The 18118-nt window shown below is 39.6% G+C and overlaps 2 protein-coding genes across 4 annotated transcripts in view; one reads left to right on the top strand and one right to left on the bottom strand.

Moving 5' to 3' along the window:
* Positions 1 to 7873, top strand: part of dnah5 (dynein, axonemal, heavy chain 5) — a gene marked incomplete at its 5' end in the record, with an annotated part of 67302 nt that extends 59429 nt beyond the window's left edge. Inside the window, 8 exons of the mRNA XM_079469030.1 lie at positions 110 to 329; positions 574 to 779; positions 991 to 1194; positions 3427 to 3642; positions 5126 to 5338; positions 6290 to 6442; positions 7200 to 7431; positions 7587 to 7873. Coding sequence (XP_079325156.1) covers positions 110 to 329; positions 574 to 779; positions 991 to 1194; positions 3427 to 3642; positions 5126 to 5338; positions 6290 to 6442; positions 7200 to 7431; positions 7587 to 7738 — 1596 coding nt within the window. The 3' untranslated portion in view covers positions 7739 to 7873. The remainder of the gene's footprint in view (positions 1 to 109; positions 330 to 573; positions 780 to 990; positions 1195 to 3426; positions 3643 to 5125; positions 5339 to 6289; positions 6443 to 7199; positions 7432 to 7586) is intronic.
* Positions 7874 to 8258: 385 nt separating this feature from the next.
* The window catches only part of adcy2a (adenylate cyclase 2a), a gene marked incomplete at its 5' end in the record, with an annotated part of 95200 nt that continues 85340 nt past the window's right edge, over positions 8259 to 18118 (bottom strand). For all 3 annotated transcript variants that reach the window (XM_079470160.1, XM_079470161.1, XM_079470162.1), the window contains 8 exons: positions 8259 to 8685; positions 8857 to 8981; positions 11306 to 11420; positions 12654 to 12761; positions 13011 to 13157; positions 13379 to 13537; positions 15280 to 15364; positions 16136 to 16320. In XM_079470160.1, coding sequence (XP_079326286.1) covers positions 8533 to 8685; positions 8857 to 8981; positions 11306 to 11420; positions 12654 to 12761; positions 13011 to 13157; positions 13379 to 13537; positions 15280 to 15364; positions 16136 to 16320 — 1077 coding nt within the window. In that variant the 3' untranslated portion in view covers positions 8259 to 8532. The remainder of the gene's footprint in view (positions 8686 to 8856; positions 8982 to 11305; positions 11421 to 12653; positions 12762 to 13010; positions 13158 to 13378; positions 13538 to 15279; positions 15365 to 16135; positions 16321 to 18118) is intronic.

Below are 18118 nucleotides of genomic sequence, written 5' to 3' on the forward strand. Positions count from 1 at the left end.
GAAAGCCAGCACGTTCAACAGTGTAAAGAAGTCAGAATGCATGACATAGACATTTGGAAAGACAGGACATCCCGTTGATGGGCTAACATGCTCTTTTGTGTTGTCTTAGGGTGGCTGGGCTTTACTTCAGAACTGTCATTTGGGTCTGGATTTCATGGACGAGCTCATGGACACCATCACAGAGACGGACAACGTTCACAACAGCTTCAGATTGTGGATAACCACTGAGGTCCACAGACACTTTCCTATCACACTGCTGCAGATGTCCATCAAATTCACCAACGAGCCTCCACAGGGACTGAAAGCGGGACTTAAAAGGACTTACGGCGGTGAGCTTAGTCTCTCCTGATATTTAGTCTTTGTTCGGCTGTCAGGTTTCCATATACTGTAGACCTGCCTTTGTGGATTCTTCCTATTTAAGATGAAAGATTGTGCCAATATGTCAGGCTATTGATTTATTTGAGACAATAAAGGAACTACTGAAATCGAAAAGCTCCAAGCTTAAAGATGATTTTTAAATGGCCTCATTCTTCCAAGATCAAAAAAACGATAACGCTGGATCGTATCTTGCAGGTATCAGTCAGGATCTTTTGGATGTGAGTAACATGGTCCAGTGGAGGCCAATGCTGTACGGTGTGGCATTCCTTCATTCTACAGTTCAGGAGAGGAGAAAGTATGGACCTTTGGGCTGGAACATCCCATATGAGTTTAACCAGGCGGATTTTAATGCAACCATTCAGTTTGTCCAGAATCACCTGGATGACATGGATATCAAGAAGGTGAGCAAAACATACTCTACTGTATCACTCAACGTATTTTAATTTTCCTATCAATTCTAGTCAAATTTCTTTTCGGGACTGATTTTTCAAGCCCGACAAGCAGATGTGTTAACTGAGATTTGTTACTGTCAACTCTCTCAGGCATCTATGCAAAATATTTCCAAATAGACTTGCCACCTGGCATGTTCATTTGAATGAGCATCTTTTACAGGGTGTGTCCTGGAACACCGTGCGGTACATGATCGGCGAGATCCAATATGGAGGTAGAGTGACAGATGACTACGACAAACGCCTCTTGAACACGTTTGCGAAGGTGTGGTTCAACGAGAACATGTTCAGCCCTGATTTCCATTTCTACAAGGGCTACAGCGTTCCCAGATGCACAAGCCTGGAGCAGTACCTTCAGTACATTCAGGTGAGATGTGAAAAACATTTGAGTTTGCACTGCTCAGTCAGATGGGTCTCTTCTCGATGACAGAGGTATGATATTGACATGGGACAAAGTGTTGGCGGATTAACACTGTGGAGTGTTGGCAGGTCTGTTTCACAGCAGTGTTGAATTTGCCTCAAAATGACCCAATACTCAGAATGAATGCAGTCACTGCATTGTAAACTTGACCAAATACTAAAACGATGTCACTGCGTCCATATTAATAGTGTTGTAACGAAGGCTCTCCATTTCCTCAAAAGCATAAATTAGACAACAGGGATTTGCATGATGCATTGGCTCTGTTCAAGTGACCAGACACTATAGCTACAGGCTTAAAAATGCTGTAAATGTAAGGACATTAAGTACTTATTTTAAGCCCATTCCCTCTCATTCAAACTCGCTGATGATAAAAATCAATGACATGGACAGAAAGGCGATGTATATATACGGTATATGTCAGACAAAGTTGGCTACTAAAACACAGTTGCCATCATTTTAACTTAAATGACCAAATTCAGCCCTTTCTCCACTAATGCTTGGGAGATAATTATATATGAAAGGTTTAGCTATAGCTTTAGCTATTATGGGCTGTATACATGTCAGGTGGCAAAACCACTATGCTCATGTTCACCTAGTTTGGGGGTTCTCAAACTGGGGTCTGGGAATCCCCAGGGGGCCTTCAGAAGGTTGCAAGGGGTCCCCAGAAATGTTCAGAAAAAAGGCTATTTTTACTGAACATTATTATTATGGTTTCATTTCAAGTACTTGCATAGTTTTTTCCACTCTCAGTTTTTCCGTGTTAGTTGCTACGGTACAAATTTGAATTGAATCGGTTTCTCTTCAGGGTTCATCCAACAAGTGTAGCCAACTATTTACTGTCAGTTTGGAATTATTTGGTCTTTATAACATCACATTTATTATTCATCTGACAAGGTTTATGTGGATCTTTGTATGTAAAAGTTTATAGATGCATATGTATTTTTGAAAGGAAACCGCTCACAAAAGGTTCCTCGTATTTACATTTAGTTATTTAACAGACGTTTTAATTCAAAGCGACTTACAGAGAGTTCAGGGAGCAATACAGTCATACAGGAGCAATAATACAATAGGTGCTAATACAAAGTTGCTAGTTTCAACGAAAGCCAGACCACTACCTGTTGAGAGACAAGTAGAGACGGGGTCCGAGGCATCATAGAGTTTGAAAATCCCTGACCTAGTGTACCAAAGGAAAGGTTGATCAACATAATGGTGCTTGGGTCCTGTGCCCCCTGTTTACAATAGTGAGGAAAGCAATAAGTGAATTGTCTTTTTAATACACTTCCCATATTGCTGCCTTACTATGTTTCATTTTATGTTTATTTTGGGACAACACAAGTTGACTTGAAGGAAACAACACAGATGTGGTAAGCAGCACTTTTTGCGGCGAACCCATTCACTGCTCTTGTGTTTCCACCTTTATTCCACCTGTTATTTTTCAATTAAGGTGATATATCTTCCCAAATAAAACCGTTCAATCAAAGTCACATCACCACAGTAGCTCTTAATAGTCTCCCAGTGCCGAGAGGAACGTGAGCAGCCTCTCGCTGGACTTATTCTTCTTCACATTCAAGGCAGCGAGTCACGTACAGCGGCCGTGTCCTCGTGAGAGCTATAATACAGCTGGAGGCACAGCGAGGCTGATCTTTATTTTGTCTGAGCTGATTGAGATGGATGTTTTTGGTTCAACTCACTCCAGGAGAATTCTCTCAGTCCTTGGCGCCGCAGCATTGTTACGTTTCTTACACGCAATAAGCTTATCGCCATTAGCGAATGAACCCAAAAGCATGCTGGAGAGGCATGTTTGTGTTATGTGGGGAAGATGAAATGGCCCACTAGCTGTTTAGTGTACATCTCTTATGTTTTGTGTTGAATGGAAATGATGTTGGATGCCAGATGACGGCTGTAGCTGGTACACAACACTTTATTTGTGTGTTTATGAACTGATAAACATCTAAAATGATGATTGCTCTTTAAAATGCAAGAGAGATGCTGGAAGAGAGCGTTTTCCATTTATCGGCCGTTTTTATAGGCTTGTGGATATTGCTGATGAAGATTTTGCATTTTTTAAACCGTTTTCTAAATTATTTTTAGAACGTGTATTTACATGTGTACACTTTCATCCTTGGTGCATTTAAGCTCTGAGGAACACAACTCTTTTTTTCATTCGATCTCCTCCAGGGTCTCCCCACATACGACACCCCCGAGGTGTTCGGCCTCCACCCCAACGCAGACATCACCTACCAGAGCAAACTGGCTAAAGACGTCCTGGACACCATTCTGAGCATCCAGCCGAAGGACAGCTCCAGCGGGGGCGGAGAGACCCGAGAGGCCATCGTGGGTCGACTGGCAAATGACATGCTTGAGAAACTGCCTTCAGATTTTGTACCGTTCGAGGTAAAACGCGCACACTGGACAGCGATGACGCTGCAACATAATTCACACGGTTTGCGAAGAGGTCACAGCCAAAGGGAACAAATGACCTTTCCTGTCTGGGGTCCTGAGGGGACAGTCTCAGGGTTGACGGATGGTGGAGAGGTCAAGGACCCCTTACACTAATGCATTTCTCTCAGAAACGCCTAACTGCAGGTGCTTCTGAAACGCAGACCGTAATTGGCTGCTACTTTCTTCTGGTTTTTCACCAATTAATGAGGCAGACGGCAAACTCTCAACATGAGGCTCACGCAGCCTTTCTGTGTTCATTATCAACCGAGAGGAGAGCGCAGAGAGGCAGATTTGATCAATTATGTGATTCCTGAAATATTCTAAACTAAGAAGTACAAAGTCCCTGTGTCCCTCTCTAACAATAGTGAAACTCCATTATTACCAACAGTGAAGGAAAGAATGGCCTGAAAGGATGTGAATTTAAAAAAAGTTGTTGTTCGCTGCGATGGATTTTCAACCCTGAAATGTGTTTTCCAGATCAGTATCTTAATAATATGAATGATCCTATTTGGCTGAAATATCACAGTATTGTCTTGAATGGGGAAGACCGATGTCTAAAATGACTGGCTGTCAGATGTAATTGTTGGAGTCTTGTGTGTTAAACTTATTAAGAATTAAGATGAAAAACTTTAAGGTTTAAGAAGTTAAACGAACAGCCTATAAAATACATAGTAATACTTAATGATAATAAATCGAAATAAAATTATTGAATATAAATGAAATGGAAATAGAAAAATAAATTGAAATATAATAATTATATTGATAGTAATAATGAATATTGAAATATTATTATTAATTGCTATTTATAATAATAATAATAATAATAATGACTAAAATCATTGAAAATAATATAAATAGATAATAATGTATTATGAATAGCAATAATACATGTTTAAATTAATTTATATTGATAGTAATAAAATAATTGATTATAATAGATCATATATAAATAGAATTGATGGCAAAGAATGAATAAATAATTAAATAGTAAATAGTAAATTCAATAATTGAATTTAATTGTAAATAGAATTTTAATAGAATAAAAAATCTAAATTAAATATAAATAGCATTACATTTATAGTAATTAAATAATAATAAATGGCAATACGGTTATTGAAAATAATATATAAATAGCAAATATATAAAAATTATTTATTATAAATGGTTATAATAAATATTGAAATAGAATATGTTATACCATATGGTAAAATCTATTCTTAAATCTACTGTATTAAATATTATAATAACTACCTTCTAATCTACTCTACACTGAGTGAACTTAACAGAGAAACCGCAAGACAGAGAATTGCGCACGCACACTAAATATTTTAGGATGTTTGTGTTTGTAACTGATTCGCGTGACTTCAGTCTTTAGCATATAGAGGATGCTATCACACAGCCGGCATTATTCATCGTTATTGCATTATTTCTCCAGGTCAGAGAGCGACTGATGAAAATGGGTCCTCTTCAGCCAATGAACATCTTCCTGAGGCAAGAGATTGATCGCATGCAGAAAGTGATTGAGCTAGTCAGAAACACGCTGAGTGACCTGAAGCTGGCCATCGATGGAACCATCATCATGAGCGAGAACCTGCGCGACGCGCTGGACTGCATGTACGACGCCCGGATCCCTGAACGCTGGAAAAAGGTCAGAGGTCATCAGCAAGCTTTCATTTGTCAAATGTATACGTCGCCCAATGCATGACAATCTCAGATTGCCGTTTTAAAACAGGGATAGTTCACCAAATATTACAATTCTGTCAACATTCGCTGACCCTCATCTCATTTCATACCTGCATAAATCACTTTGGTCTGATGAACAGAGAAAGATATTTGGAAGAATGTGCGCAATTTTCATTCATTTTTTCCTAATATGGCAGTCAAAGGTGCCTCAGAACTGTTTGGTTTCCTAAATTCTTCAAAATATCTTCTTTTGTGTTAAACAGAACAAAACAAATATAAAATAAATTCACTACTACGGAAGTGGGTCATGTCACAGAACTTCAAATTGCTCTCTTTCTTTGTGTTTAACAAAAACAGTTTATATAGGTTTGTCATCATTTACTCGCCCTCAGATTGTTTCCGAATGTTCATTTTTGGGTGAACTAGCCCTTTAATGTAATTGGGGGACTCTCTTAAAATCTTTTTTTAAACGCTTGCATAAACAAATTTTCTTTTTATTCATTAAAAACAAGATGTGACATGTTTAAAAGCAAAGCTTTTTATACAATTCCATTGCCTTGTATTCATACAATAGTCACACGTATGCTTTAACCAAAGCTGAAATGATTTCTATAATGTGTACAAACCTATTGTGTTTCCGAATATGCAGTTTAAGTCAATGTCTTCTATAGAGATTTATATGATCAAATTGCTCGGCACATTTGGTAATGAAATTTAGTGTCATGATTATCCTAAAAGCCGTGTTATGAGAAAAGATGGAAATTGGATTTAAAGACCGAGGCTTCATCTCAGATGTGACACTGTGAACTCTGAGACGGGCTTAGAAAGATAAACCTCAAGTTACACAACACATCATCTACAACTCGACGGCGTCTGTGGTCCGGCTCATCTGGTGTGTGTGTGTGTGTGTACGCAGGCCTCCTGGGCCTCCACCACCCTGGGGTTCTGGTTCACAGAACTGCTGGAGCGGAACCGGCAGTTCCACTCTTGGATCTTTGAGGGACGACCCAACTGCTTCTGGATGACAGGCTTCTTCAACCCACAGGGCTTCCTGACAGCTATGAGACAGGTGCGCGAGCGACTGCTTCTCTCACACACTTCTGCTAGACTCATAATCCCCTCCTGATCTGTCGAGATCACATCAGACGTGCTTCACTTGATCATTGCAGTCATGACGATATTGGCACTTTTATTGACAGTACATGTAGCGAATTTGTTTACTTTCCATTGACGTTTTACATCCGGGCCAAACCGTTCACACGAATAATGTGTGTTCTCTTTAAAGGAGCAAGTGATGTGTGTTTAGAGGTGTTGGGAGCTGTGTGAGGTAACTGCTCAGCGGGGTGCGCACTGGCTAATGTCTGGGGAGAAAACAGCTTGCGAGAAACAGGATTCTTTTAATTAAAATCGTGCGGCCGTCCTGTTTTTCAGTGCTCTGTTGAGTTTCTGTGCCAGCACCCTGTAGCTTTGAGAATAAACACAGACGTTTCATATCAGTCACAGCTAAAAGTGCTCGGGTTTTTTATTTATACATTTATTCATTCACATGTTCATTTTGTATAACGATTCTTTTTGCATGCGATACGAGTATAACGGTCCCATTGCAATCCTACAAACACTTATTTGTAATAATATTTGCAATCATTCTGTATACGTCATAATGGTCCTGTTTTCGGTTTCCTTATCGTATTTGTCCTGCGCCTCTGCTGTTTTTTCGTAAAGCTGCTTTGCGACAATGCAAAAATAAATCCGAGGTAAATCAATATACATTACATTACCGTACACATTCTGGAATGAGTTCCGAGCATGTCTGTCTCTCTCGACAGGAGATCACTCGTGCTAATAAGGGGTGGGCACTGGACCGTATGGTTCTGTGTAATGAAGTCACTAAATGGATGAAGGATGACATCACTCAGCCCCCTGCGGAGGGGGTGTACGTGTACGGACTGTACCTGGAAGGAGCCGGCTGGGACCGCAGGAACTGCAAGCTCATCGATTCCAAACCCAAAGTTCTGTTCGAGATGATGCCCGTGATCAGGATGTACGCTGAAAACAATGGTGAGGATCCTTTCTTTGTTTGCTCGAAATGGTCTTTGTGCTAACAGGCAAAGAGTTTGTGTTCCGTGGACGGCAATGGCAACACAAAACTGTTAAAAATGAAAACCATCGAACATCTATTCTATTAGAACAAGTGATTTGTGTTCGTTTCTCAGGTGTCAAAGACGCACGCTTGTACTCGTGCCCAATATACAAGAAACCTGTTCGAACAGACCTGAACTACATCGCAGCTGTTGACCTGAGGACGACTTCCCCTCCGGAGAACTGGATCCTGAGAGGAGTCGCCCTTCTGTGTGACGTCAAATAATCTTACAATGATACAATTAAATTATTATATATAACACATAATAATTAGAGCCTATTTTTATCTGTATTTTCATACTTTCTGTAACTCCTTTTGGTACTGTTGAATGCAACCAAATAAACGGCTTTCTGCAATGATAAAAACCACAGAAACAGCCTTGACATCTAAACCCGTGACTCCAGCAGAAATAACTTCAGTTTTTTCCATCCATCACAGTTAGAGTCGACCATCTGTTGTGGCTTTTCTTAAACGCATGAAGCAGTGGAGGAAAGGCCAACCGTAAGCCTGCTGATTAACAGCCCACCTGACACTCACTCCAGCCCGTCTGACGGTAAACCGTCTGTATGAATCAAGGTTCATCCCTCTGACCTGTGGAAGACGGTCACCTCGGCAAACACCCATTAAAAAAGTTCGGAGTTATCAGCCCTAAAGAGTCCGCAGATAATCATGCTTGCGTCTCCTTCCATTAGGACGAACCTCGATCGTTCAGCCGCAGTCGTAAAATAAAGATGTCCCCAGAAAGAGAAATTACATAAAAAGTTTAATGACGTTTTTTACAAAAAGAAAAACAATGGCATTAAAACATCAAAACACTTTTTTGTTATATTTGATTTTCTTACAAAAGAATTGCTACCATACTTATATACAGTACCCTGTGCACAAACCCAGCCTATGAGATACGGTAGAAATGGTATCACAGCCAAAATCGCGTGCATCTAAAGACTAGGCGCATTTATTTACAAATGTCTCTCTTTAACGTCGTCGTCTTCAGCTCGATCCACATCTGTTGTCGTGATTCATGGCATCACATTCCCCTGCGATAAAGAGCGGCTCATCTCGGTGTGGATGAAGTATGTTATCAGCTCTCCCTTCCCTTTCACATTTATGATTCCTCTGCATGTGCACATGTAGCCTAACGTCTGCAAGATACGACTCGTCTCCTCCGTCACCTGCACACAGACACACAGAGGAACCGAAGGGATAAATGGGCTGCACATTGTTCGTTGTGTGACTTTGCCGTCCAGACACACGAGCATCAAACGGCCCCGCTTTACAATTTCAGTTCATTAGAAATACGTGGATTTTTCCACAAAGACATTTGATAAGTAAAGTCGTCTTGCCTGTATTTTTCCCAGCACGCCTGTGCTGTCCATTCTGCTGGCTACGTTCACCGTGTTACCCCAGATGTCATACTGGGGCTTCTGAGCACCGATCACTCCGGCGATCACAGGCCCGTGATTAATACCTGCACAGAGACACCATCAATAAATGTGTGTCGATATTACATAACATCATAAATGTGTTGCTTCTATATCATCATCATATTTAAGCATGTTTTGTTATGTATCGCAGTCGGACCCTTCTGCTTTTCTCACTGAAGTACACTAATGGTGTCTTTATTTACTCTTGTCTTACCTCCTAATGTGTCTTAGATCACATTGAAAGGAAAATCACACCCTGGAACTCAAAGGATGAACAGCTATTTTCCAGCCAGATGAAGCTTTGGGATACATTAGTGCTTTATGAATGACATAATGTGACGGGGCCTTTGTTAGCTACAAAGAAGTAATTTCTCTTTCTGTGTTCCTACCCTTTTTTTATTCGTGGACCTTTTTCTAGCATCGTGCGCAATTTGACCTAATTTACAAGTTTATTCACGCATCTGAACCAGAATAGTCACGTGACTTCAACTGGAACGAATTGCAAATGATTTACAACAAAAGGAGAAAATGTATGACCGAGTGTTGCCAACGCGGAAAACGGATTACAAAACTGGTAAAAGTTAACCAATTACGTAAGGAATAATGTAAGTCGTCGGCATCTCTCGGCGCATTTGTTATTCCATTAACCGAAGGGAAGAAGTCGGACGCGGTTAAACCATAGACCATTCAAAAAATGGATTTCCCTATAAAAAGAAAAGCAAAACTGACAAACCGCTGACATACTAGGTCGAAGAGGTCATTGGGGGTGCAGTAGTAAGCACGAGGTGGACCTGAGGTATCAAGGTCCCACCCATATTCAATCGTAAACCAACATTGCACTGCCACGCCTCCTTTTTATAACAACTTAAAACCAGAGGCGGATGTCGATTATAGGTGGGCTTTTAAAATTGTGGGTGGGCCGGAGTCATTTTTAAGAAAATTGATGGACCGGTGTTCTGTCCCATTGTGGCATCAAATGCAGTTGACTTAACTTCGCTCTACTAATAAAACGGCATCACCGTGCAGTTGATTTAACATGGTCCCGCTGCTTTGCGGTGCATGGCTTTTCCCTCAATGCGTCAAACGTCAGTGCAACCGCGTGCGATAAAGTAGGCCCGTCCGAGTGGTTTTAAATTTTTGTAACCGTCTCTTGAAGTAAACTCGGTGTGTAGGCTACCTCAGGAAAATGTCTGCATGCTTTACAAAATATGCATTGCTGTATTCAATCCGTTTAAACTGTGTGTACCAATGAGAACTCAACCATAATTGGATATTTTCCCAGCACTGGTTGAGTAGCCGCTGCGTCGAATTGTCCTACCTCAGATCACACCGCAAAAATGTATAGAATCTAAACCACACCAACAAAATAAACAGGTAGGATGATTTTACAATGCAAAAACCCTGTCAGCTTAGAATTACTTTACATCGTAAATACCCCATTACATCATCCTACCGGTATAAAATAAACAAGGTCATTCTACATGTTCATTTCATTCTGGCAGGACGGGGGTAATTTGCACGGTAAATGAGTCCTAAGAGAAAATACAGCCACCAGGGGGCGATTGAATTGCTTTGGCTTCACTTTTCAGGAGTGCGGCACGGGGTTAAACTATTTTTATCAGTGGTTCTCAGACTTTCACGTCGCGAGGCCCCCTGTGTGTAAAGTGCATCACTTTGTGGCCTCCCAAATAAAGACTTTTAATATTTATAATACTCTTGAACTTAATTAACTATAATTAAATAAAAAACATATTCAATTACACAATGCTGGAACATTCATTGTTTTGGTTTTATGGGAAAATTCTAGATGTCATAATGTCACAAAAACTGTGGTCCCCTGGATGCATCTCGGGGCCACAGCCCCCAGTTTGAAACCACTGATTTAAATAACCCTATTTTATCGTGAGCAAACCGTGCTAAAATACCATTCATATTATGAAGTAATATTACATTATACATATTACATCTCCCTCATGTACAAAATATATCATGCTTATAGATCGTAAAGTACACATTTACAGAAATGTCATACTGTGCGGCAGTCATGGGTGTCGCCATCTTCGACTCATGGATAAGAAGATGCAGCCTGATACGAGGCGAGATGGCACAGGCCGACGTGCTCCATTGGTCAGAACAGACAGAACATAGCCTGTGAGCCCACAGCAAGCATCACTGCTCTGACAGCTTCACAACACAGCATGAAACAAAGAGATCTGCAGAGACAGAGTCTGGTATTCCTGTCTACCCTGTGGCTGGTCTCCATGCAGCGGTCAGATATAGCCGACACCTTCTACCACTAACACGTTTCTAGCAGCGCACTCGCGACGCGTTTGATTCTTTGCTGTTTAATCTCTTTGTTCTGACTCACCCACTCTGAGTTTAAAGTCGTTGAAGGAATGTTTATTAATGACATCCAGCTTCCCCACCAGAGCGAAGGCAAACTCCACCATAGTGCCGATGTGCATGTACTGCCTGTCATGCTCCTGAAACATAAAGCACAGATGCATGATTGACTCGCCCCCCCAAAGACTTCACTTACATAAATCATTCAAAACTCAACGTTTTACAAGTTACAGCCGAGGAATAATGATTTGGTAACACTTCTCAATGAGGTTCTCATGTATTAGCTAACATGAGCTACCAATGAGCAACATGTTAACAGATATATAACGTTTTAAAATGTATTAATAAATGTTAAAATGAACATTGTCTTTTATGTTTAAGTATAATTTATTGTTAGTGGAATTATCAAATGTTATGTTAACCTTATTGTAAAGTGTTGCACAAAATATGCAGTCAAGTAAGTCCAGACAGACGGATCTATATACTTTAAAAGGATCCTTGAGTATAGAGCGATGTATGGCTTAATATATGAACCAAGGCATTGACTTTATTATTGTGAAATAAAACAACAGTGTAACTGTCACAGTCTTCATAAACTTTTACTTGGACGCCGCCATTTTCTTTGCGTCAAAATCCGTGACATCAAATGGTTGCTACCTAAACCTGTTCTCTTCCACAACAGCAAAGCACACATATATAACCATATATAACAGTAAAATATGACACGTAAAACATAAGATCAGATATATAAACACACAGGGACAGTAGGTGGCGGTGTGTCCTCTTGACACAAGCCAAGCTTGCCTGCCGTAAAAGAAGAACGCGTTCAGTATCAGTACGCGCAAGATTGTTTCTGACAAACAATACTAAAATGTACGATAAAACCCCCAATAGCATCTTTATTTTCTTTCTCATTTTAGCATTATAAATATATATATTATCCTACAGAACCATATATTACCTGAAGATTAGTGTGTCTGTGTTTAGTTTAGCTGCCTAGCTGTGCGTGCAGCCATTTTACGTCATCGAAAAAGAACATGGCGGCCTCCTCAGGTTACAATGAGTATTACATTTAGGTTTTCTTTTAAGAATTGAAAACATTTGATGTGTTTCTAACAACAAATGCTTGTAGTGTAAGGCTATTACAACGCATTAAGCAATACATCTCTCTATACCCCCAGTTCCCTTTAATACAAAGAGTTTATTTCTATACAAGTTATATATACAACTCTGTTTTTAAAAAAAATCTAACAAACAAACTAACTGCAGTTTGATTGGTATTAATTGGAATGCACAATAAAAAAACATGTTTGAAAATGTTAAAAACGTAATTATCTCATTTTGGAAATAAACTCTTCATGTTTTACACACACCTGTGCATACTCTGCCCCCGGTGTGGCATTGAGTCCAGTGGCTGCCATGTATGTGCTTCCAATGGTCTTTATTTTCTCCACCCCGCTGAACTTTGGCTTCGAGAGCAACTACAACAAAAAGAGGAGATAATGCCGAAACCATAGCAGAGTACACATCAAACAAACCATCAGGACCGCATCATCGTAATAACAATGTATTCTGACAAAATAGGTTTCATTTCACGGAAATAACCATGAGCAATGTCGCAGCCAGAAAGCAGACTTTCAGAACTTTGAAGTTCAGTTCAACGGTCACAAAAGTCAGTAAGTAAAATTGGAAATGCATCATTATTTGTGTAACAGTGTCGCTTACATTACCTCATCAAAGTCTGCAATGATCTCATTGAGGAGGCGGAGGCACTCCAGACCCTCCTTGTTGACGTCTGATTCCGTGTAAAACTCTTTGAAGTCCGGAATGGAAGCGAACATTACACACACCAGGTCATATGACTGATGATACAGATCCTGTCATTCACACAGAAGGAAGATCTGCCGTCAGTAACTATATATAAAACTGTGACCTTCCTTCAAAGTGTTCATCCAAACATGCTGGAACGTTATTATAATAGCATTACATACTTCTACATAAAAGGTACACCGTAGATATATTAACAATAAGATCCTCTCCGGGCCCCATTGACATTTCACAAAATATCTTCTTCCGTGTTCCAGACGAAACAACTCACCTCATTTTTCCAGTTTCTGGCTAGGAAGTGCTCTGCGACGTGAGCCGGCAGAACGTTCTCCAGCAGGACGCGGTTGAGGTTCTCCATGGTCTCGATCTCCTCGCACTCCTTCTTGAACTTGTTCTTCCACAGGAAATCCAACCTACAGTAATATTCATTCTGTTACAAGAGGACACAGAGGTGAAGAGACGTTTCTTCAGTGACAAACACCACACACATCAAGTCCATGTAATGAGTGTCAACGGCACACGCCTGTGAGGTTATCAACAGGAAATGACCTCATCATCACATATATTTAAAGAAAGATTTTTTACAGTGTTTACCATACTGTCAATCGAACAGGTGGCTAAGAAGAACACCCATAACTGTCCGGGAAGCACAGATCAATAAAGAATAAAACGCAAACACTGAGCTTAACCACATATTACACTTCCATTTATTTGTCCAGTTCGAGGAGCATGACATCTCAGCCCAAGGGCTCTTGAAATGTATCGCAAAGTAGGTACAGAAAGCTTCACCCTGATTCCTTTAATAAACAGGAACGTGTATCTGTGATGCGTATAACACGATCCACATGAGGACTAATGGAAAAATGAATTAAATCAACACGTCTGTGTGAAATGACGTGACTGAGTGTTGCTGTACGGAGACCCTGAAGAGAGACGAGAGTGACCCTGAATATCAATCTCCTCTTCTGCCATCACTTTACCTCAATGTAAGATCTTTACATCCAATCGCACTCTATATGACAGCGTTTGAAGTTAAATTCTATGTTAAATTTTGCGATTTAATATGCACTACATGTGATCAGGATCGATATCACATTGATGATTCCAGACCCCCATGATGCCACAGTGGTACATCTTAAAGAAGTTTATCTGACTACCCGCTCTCCAAACCCGGGCGAATAAATCAAATCTCTCAACGTGGGGGAGAGTTGGGGCAGGGGGGCTATTACTGGGAAAAGCACTTCTTGTAGAATCGTGTGAATGTGGAGCGATCCAGCTTTACTGGACCATTGAGACTGTTTCTCAAAACAGCAAAGATGGATGATGATGATGCTGGATATAGAAACACGTGCAGAAGGGCTTTTCACACCTTCTCTGCGAAAACGGTCAGGGAAAATATTCACTCGGGGAATAAAATTTACGCGGCACTGAAGGTTCTTACCACCTTATTAGCCTACATTCAGAAAGAGTACCGGCGCTGTGGACTCAAGTGAGAATGGCTTTAAAATCCAAGCCTATTTCAATTTAGTAAGTTAACTGGAAATTGAGGTAGAACGTAGAAAACTAAACTGTGAATATTGAAGTGGGAGTGAGGATTAAATGTTAAAAGTCGTGTATAAAAACACATTTTTGTTTTTTATTTCAGTTGTCAATACGATGATCATGTATGTATTTCGTGTATATACATATGAGGCCTTTCTAGAAACAAAAGATGATATTGACTGTTTAAAAGTATACATCAAATACAGATTTATTTTATGCAACATTTTGGACGAAAATGTTTGAATTTTCTCATATCATATAGGAAGTAACGTCTATGGTGTTAATAGTCTGTAATAAAAAAATGTAAATATTCAAACTCAATATTGCAAACCTTGTGTTAGAGCAACAAAAATCCAATGATGTGCATCTTTTTTTATTCCATTCCAGTTTAACAAATACATTCATCCAGCGTTTAAAATGACATTTACTAAAGTTGCTAACAAACACATTTACATTCATGCATTTGGAAGATGCTTTAATCCCAAGCACCTTACATGTGTGTATACATGTCTTATCCTGGGATCAAACCCGTGAACTTAGCTCTACCAAGTGAGCAACTGGAGCTGCTCAATATTTCAGCCGTAACAATTTATGTAAATTAAACATGTTATAATAATAAAGAAAACTCACCTGTCTGGCTAGAACAAGCAGAGTGACAAAGAATATGAAGAGCGAGATAGAGCCCATTGTTTTCAAGTCTTTCAGAACTCCCGGCCTTGAGTAATGATGGAGTGAGAGAGAGATAAAGAGAGAGAGAGTCAGCATCATTGGCTTTTGGTACCAAATCATGTCATGAGTAGCTCAGGAGGGCCCATCGGACCATATCCATCCCAGCCGTAAATTAAAACTAGTGTCTGTGCTGGTTCACAGCGCTTTACAATAAACATCCATCTTTGCACTTCTGGACAGACATCTGTAAACCGCTGTGCAATTCTGTAAATTTTTTCTGTGCCTTTTACGGGAAAGATTTACGATGAGTGGGTACCCAGGCCAACTCCATACATCGTATTGAAAGCTTTTAATAATGGCAGTTGATAAAGTCCTAATGAAGTCAAAAATGACAATTCCTATTTTTTCATGGAATATTGCAGTGTTTGTTATAAAAAGCTTATCAGTGTGGGTCATTCACTATTTAAAATGCATGTGTCCGCATAATCTTTAATAAAAATCTAACGGCCATCCGTTAGACGTCTTGGGCGGAGCATCTGGTAACTCCTCCCCTTTAACTGTCAGTCTGCTGCTAGTCTCATTTAAAAATGCAACTCCCGTTTTTATGCATCCAATCGAATCGCAATGGCAAACATAAGTCACGCCCACGGTTTTCTATTCCGTTGCACTCAAAAATGCGTGAAAATACAGAAGTAAAAATCGATTGCAACTTCCGGTTCACAGGGACTTTAAAGACACTTAATATAAGATGCAATTCTACAAGACACACAAATAGCAGATGTATTATTTAAATAGCAGGCGAATGCTTCTCACTCACCTCTCCAGGACTTCTGTTTTGTAAAGGAATTTGCTGTACTCGTCCAGCAGGGATGCGTGTGTTTGAAGTATGATGACGTTGTAAAGCACCACCGCCGTTAACATGATGAGCATCTTCAGCTCACAGTTGATCCTCAGAAACACAGAGCAGGAGATCAGACCGAGGATACAGCTGTAGATGAAATACTGACGGCAGAGAAACACAACAGTACGCTCCTTTTTACTTGTTGGCCTGGGCTAATAATATGTACATTACATTAAATTAGCTTTATATTGCCTTGGCTGGTCAGTGGACTAACCCATCTATCTAGGTGTGTGCAATGTCGCGTAAACAATCATTTAAGTAAATTGACAGAGGAGCTGCTTGAATAAACCGAGCTGTTCTTAAGCTTCCATGGCTCTCTGTTTTATTTGATGGATGGTCGGTGTGATATTCAGGTTCATTCAAATATCAAATATGGTTTAAGCGAGATCTAAAACAGAAAGCAGCTGTTCAATTCAATTCAATTTTATTTATATCGCGCTTTTCACAATTTGCATTGTTCCAAAGCAGCTTTACAGGGGAAAAACGAAAAACCTAATAAAGGGTAAAACACACTACATGGTGTGTTATATAATAAATCCAATTATTCTAGTAAATAATAACTAATGTCAGCATCTCCTGGTGGTTTATCTTGCATATTTTGCATTAAGTGAATGCTTGGCTGAAAAGATGCGTTTTTAATCTAGATTTAAATTGGGCGAGTGTGTCTGATCCTCGAATAATATCAGGAAGGCTATTCCAGAGTTTAGGTGCTACGTATGAGAAAGCTCGACCCCCTTTGGTGGATTTAGTTATTCTAGGTATTATCAAAAGTCCTGCGTTTTGAGATCTTAGAGAGCGTGATGGGTTGTAGTGTGATAGAAGCTCTGTTAGGTAGGTAGGGGCTAAACCCTTTAAGGCTTAATAAGTGATTAAAAGAACTTTAAAGTCAATACGATACTTAATGGGTAGCCAGTGAAGGGTTGATAAAATTGGGGTTATGTGATCATATTTTCTGGTCCTGGTTAGAACTCTGGCAGCTGCGTTCTGAACTAACTGTAGTTTGTTTATTGATGATGCAGGACAACCACTAAGTAGCGTATTGCAGTAGTCAAGTCTTGAGGTCATAAATGCATGAATAAGCTTCTCCGCGTCAGCAACACACAGAATATTTCGTAACTTGGCAACATTTCTAAGGTGGAAAAAGGCTGTTTTTGTGATATTTGAGATGTGATTTTGAAATGACAGGTTGCTGTCTAATATAACGCATAGATCTTTTACTGTATTTGTTGGAGTAACAGTACATCCTTCAACTTGCAGTTTATAATCAGAAATATTAGTTTTGCTTGTCTTTGGTCCGATAAGTAATATTTCTGTTTTATTAGAATTTAAAAGAAGGAAATGACAGGTCATCCAATGTTTTATATCTTCAATGCACTCTGCCAATTTGGATAGCTGGGAGGAATCATCTGGTCTTGATGAGATATAGTTGAGTATCATCTGCATAGCAATGGAAGCTAATTCCATGTTTTTTAATAATGTTTCCGAGGGGCAGCATGTATATGGAGAACAGCACGGGTCCCAGAACCGATCCCTGAGGTAATCCATAATTTACTTGCAACTGAATGCAACTGTGAACTGTTGGAGTTTGATATGGAGTTATATATCATGTTGTCAGTTTTATAAATGATATATCAGTAGAGTAAAACTACTGTTTATGAAATTAAAATATAAAACAATATACGGGGAAATACAGTGCGATAAATTAAACAATACATTTACAAATGGAACCAATTGCTTTGATGCTTTAGTTTACTGAATGAAAAGCAGGATTTCCTTATGTATTATTTATTATATTGTAATATATTATTAATTGTTATGCTATCAAACGGTTGAATATATTGAAAGTTTGTTGCCTAAGCTGCGTTTTACATTTTAACTGCATTTGCATCAAAAATAGAC

This window comes from Barbatula barbatula (genome assembly GCF_947034865.1).
Source record: "Barbatula barbatula genome assembly, chromosome: 12".
NCBI lineage: Eukaryota > Metazoa > Chordata > Actinopteri > Cypriniformes > Nemacheilidae > Barbatula > Barbatula barbatula.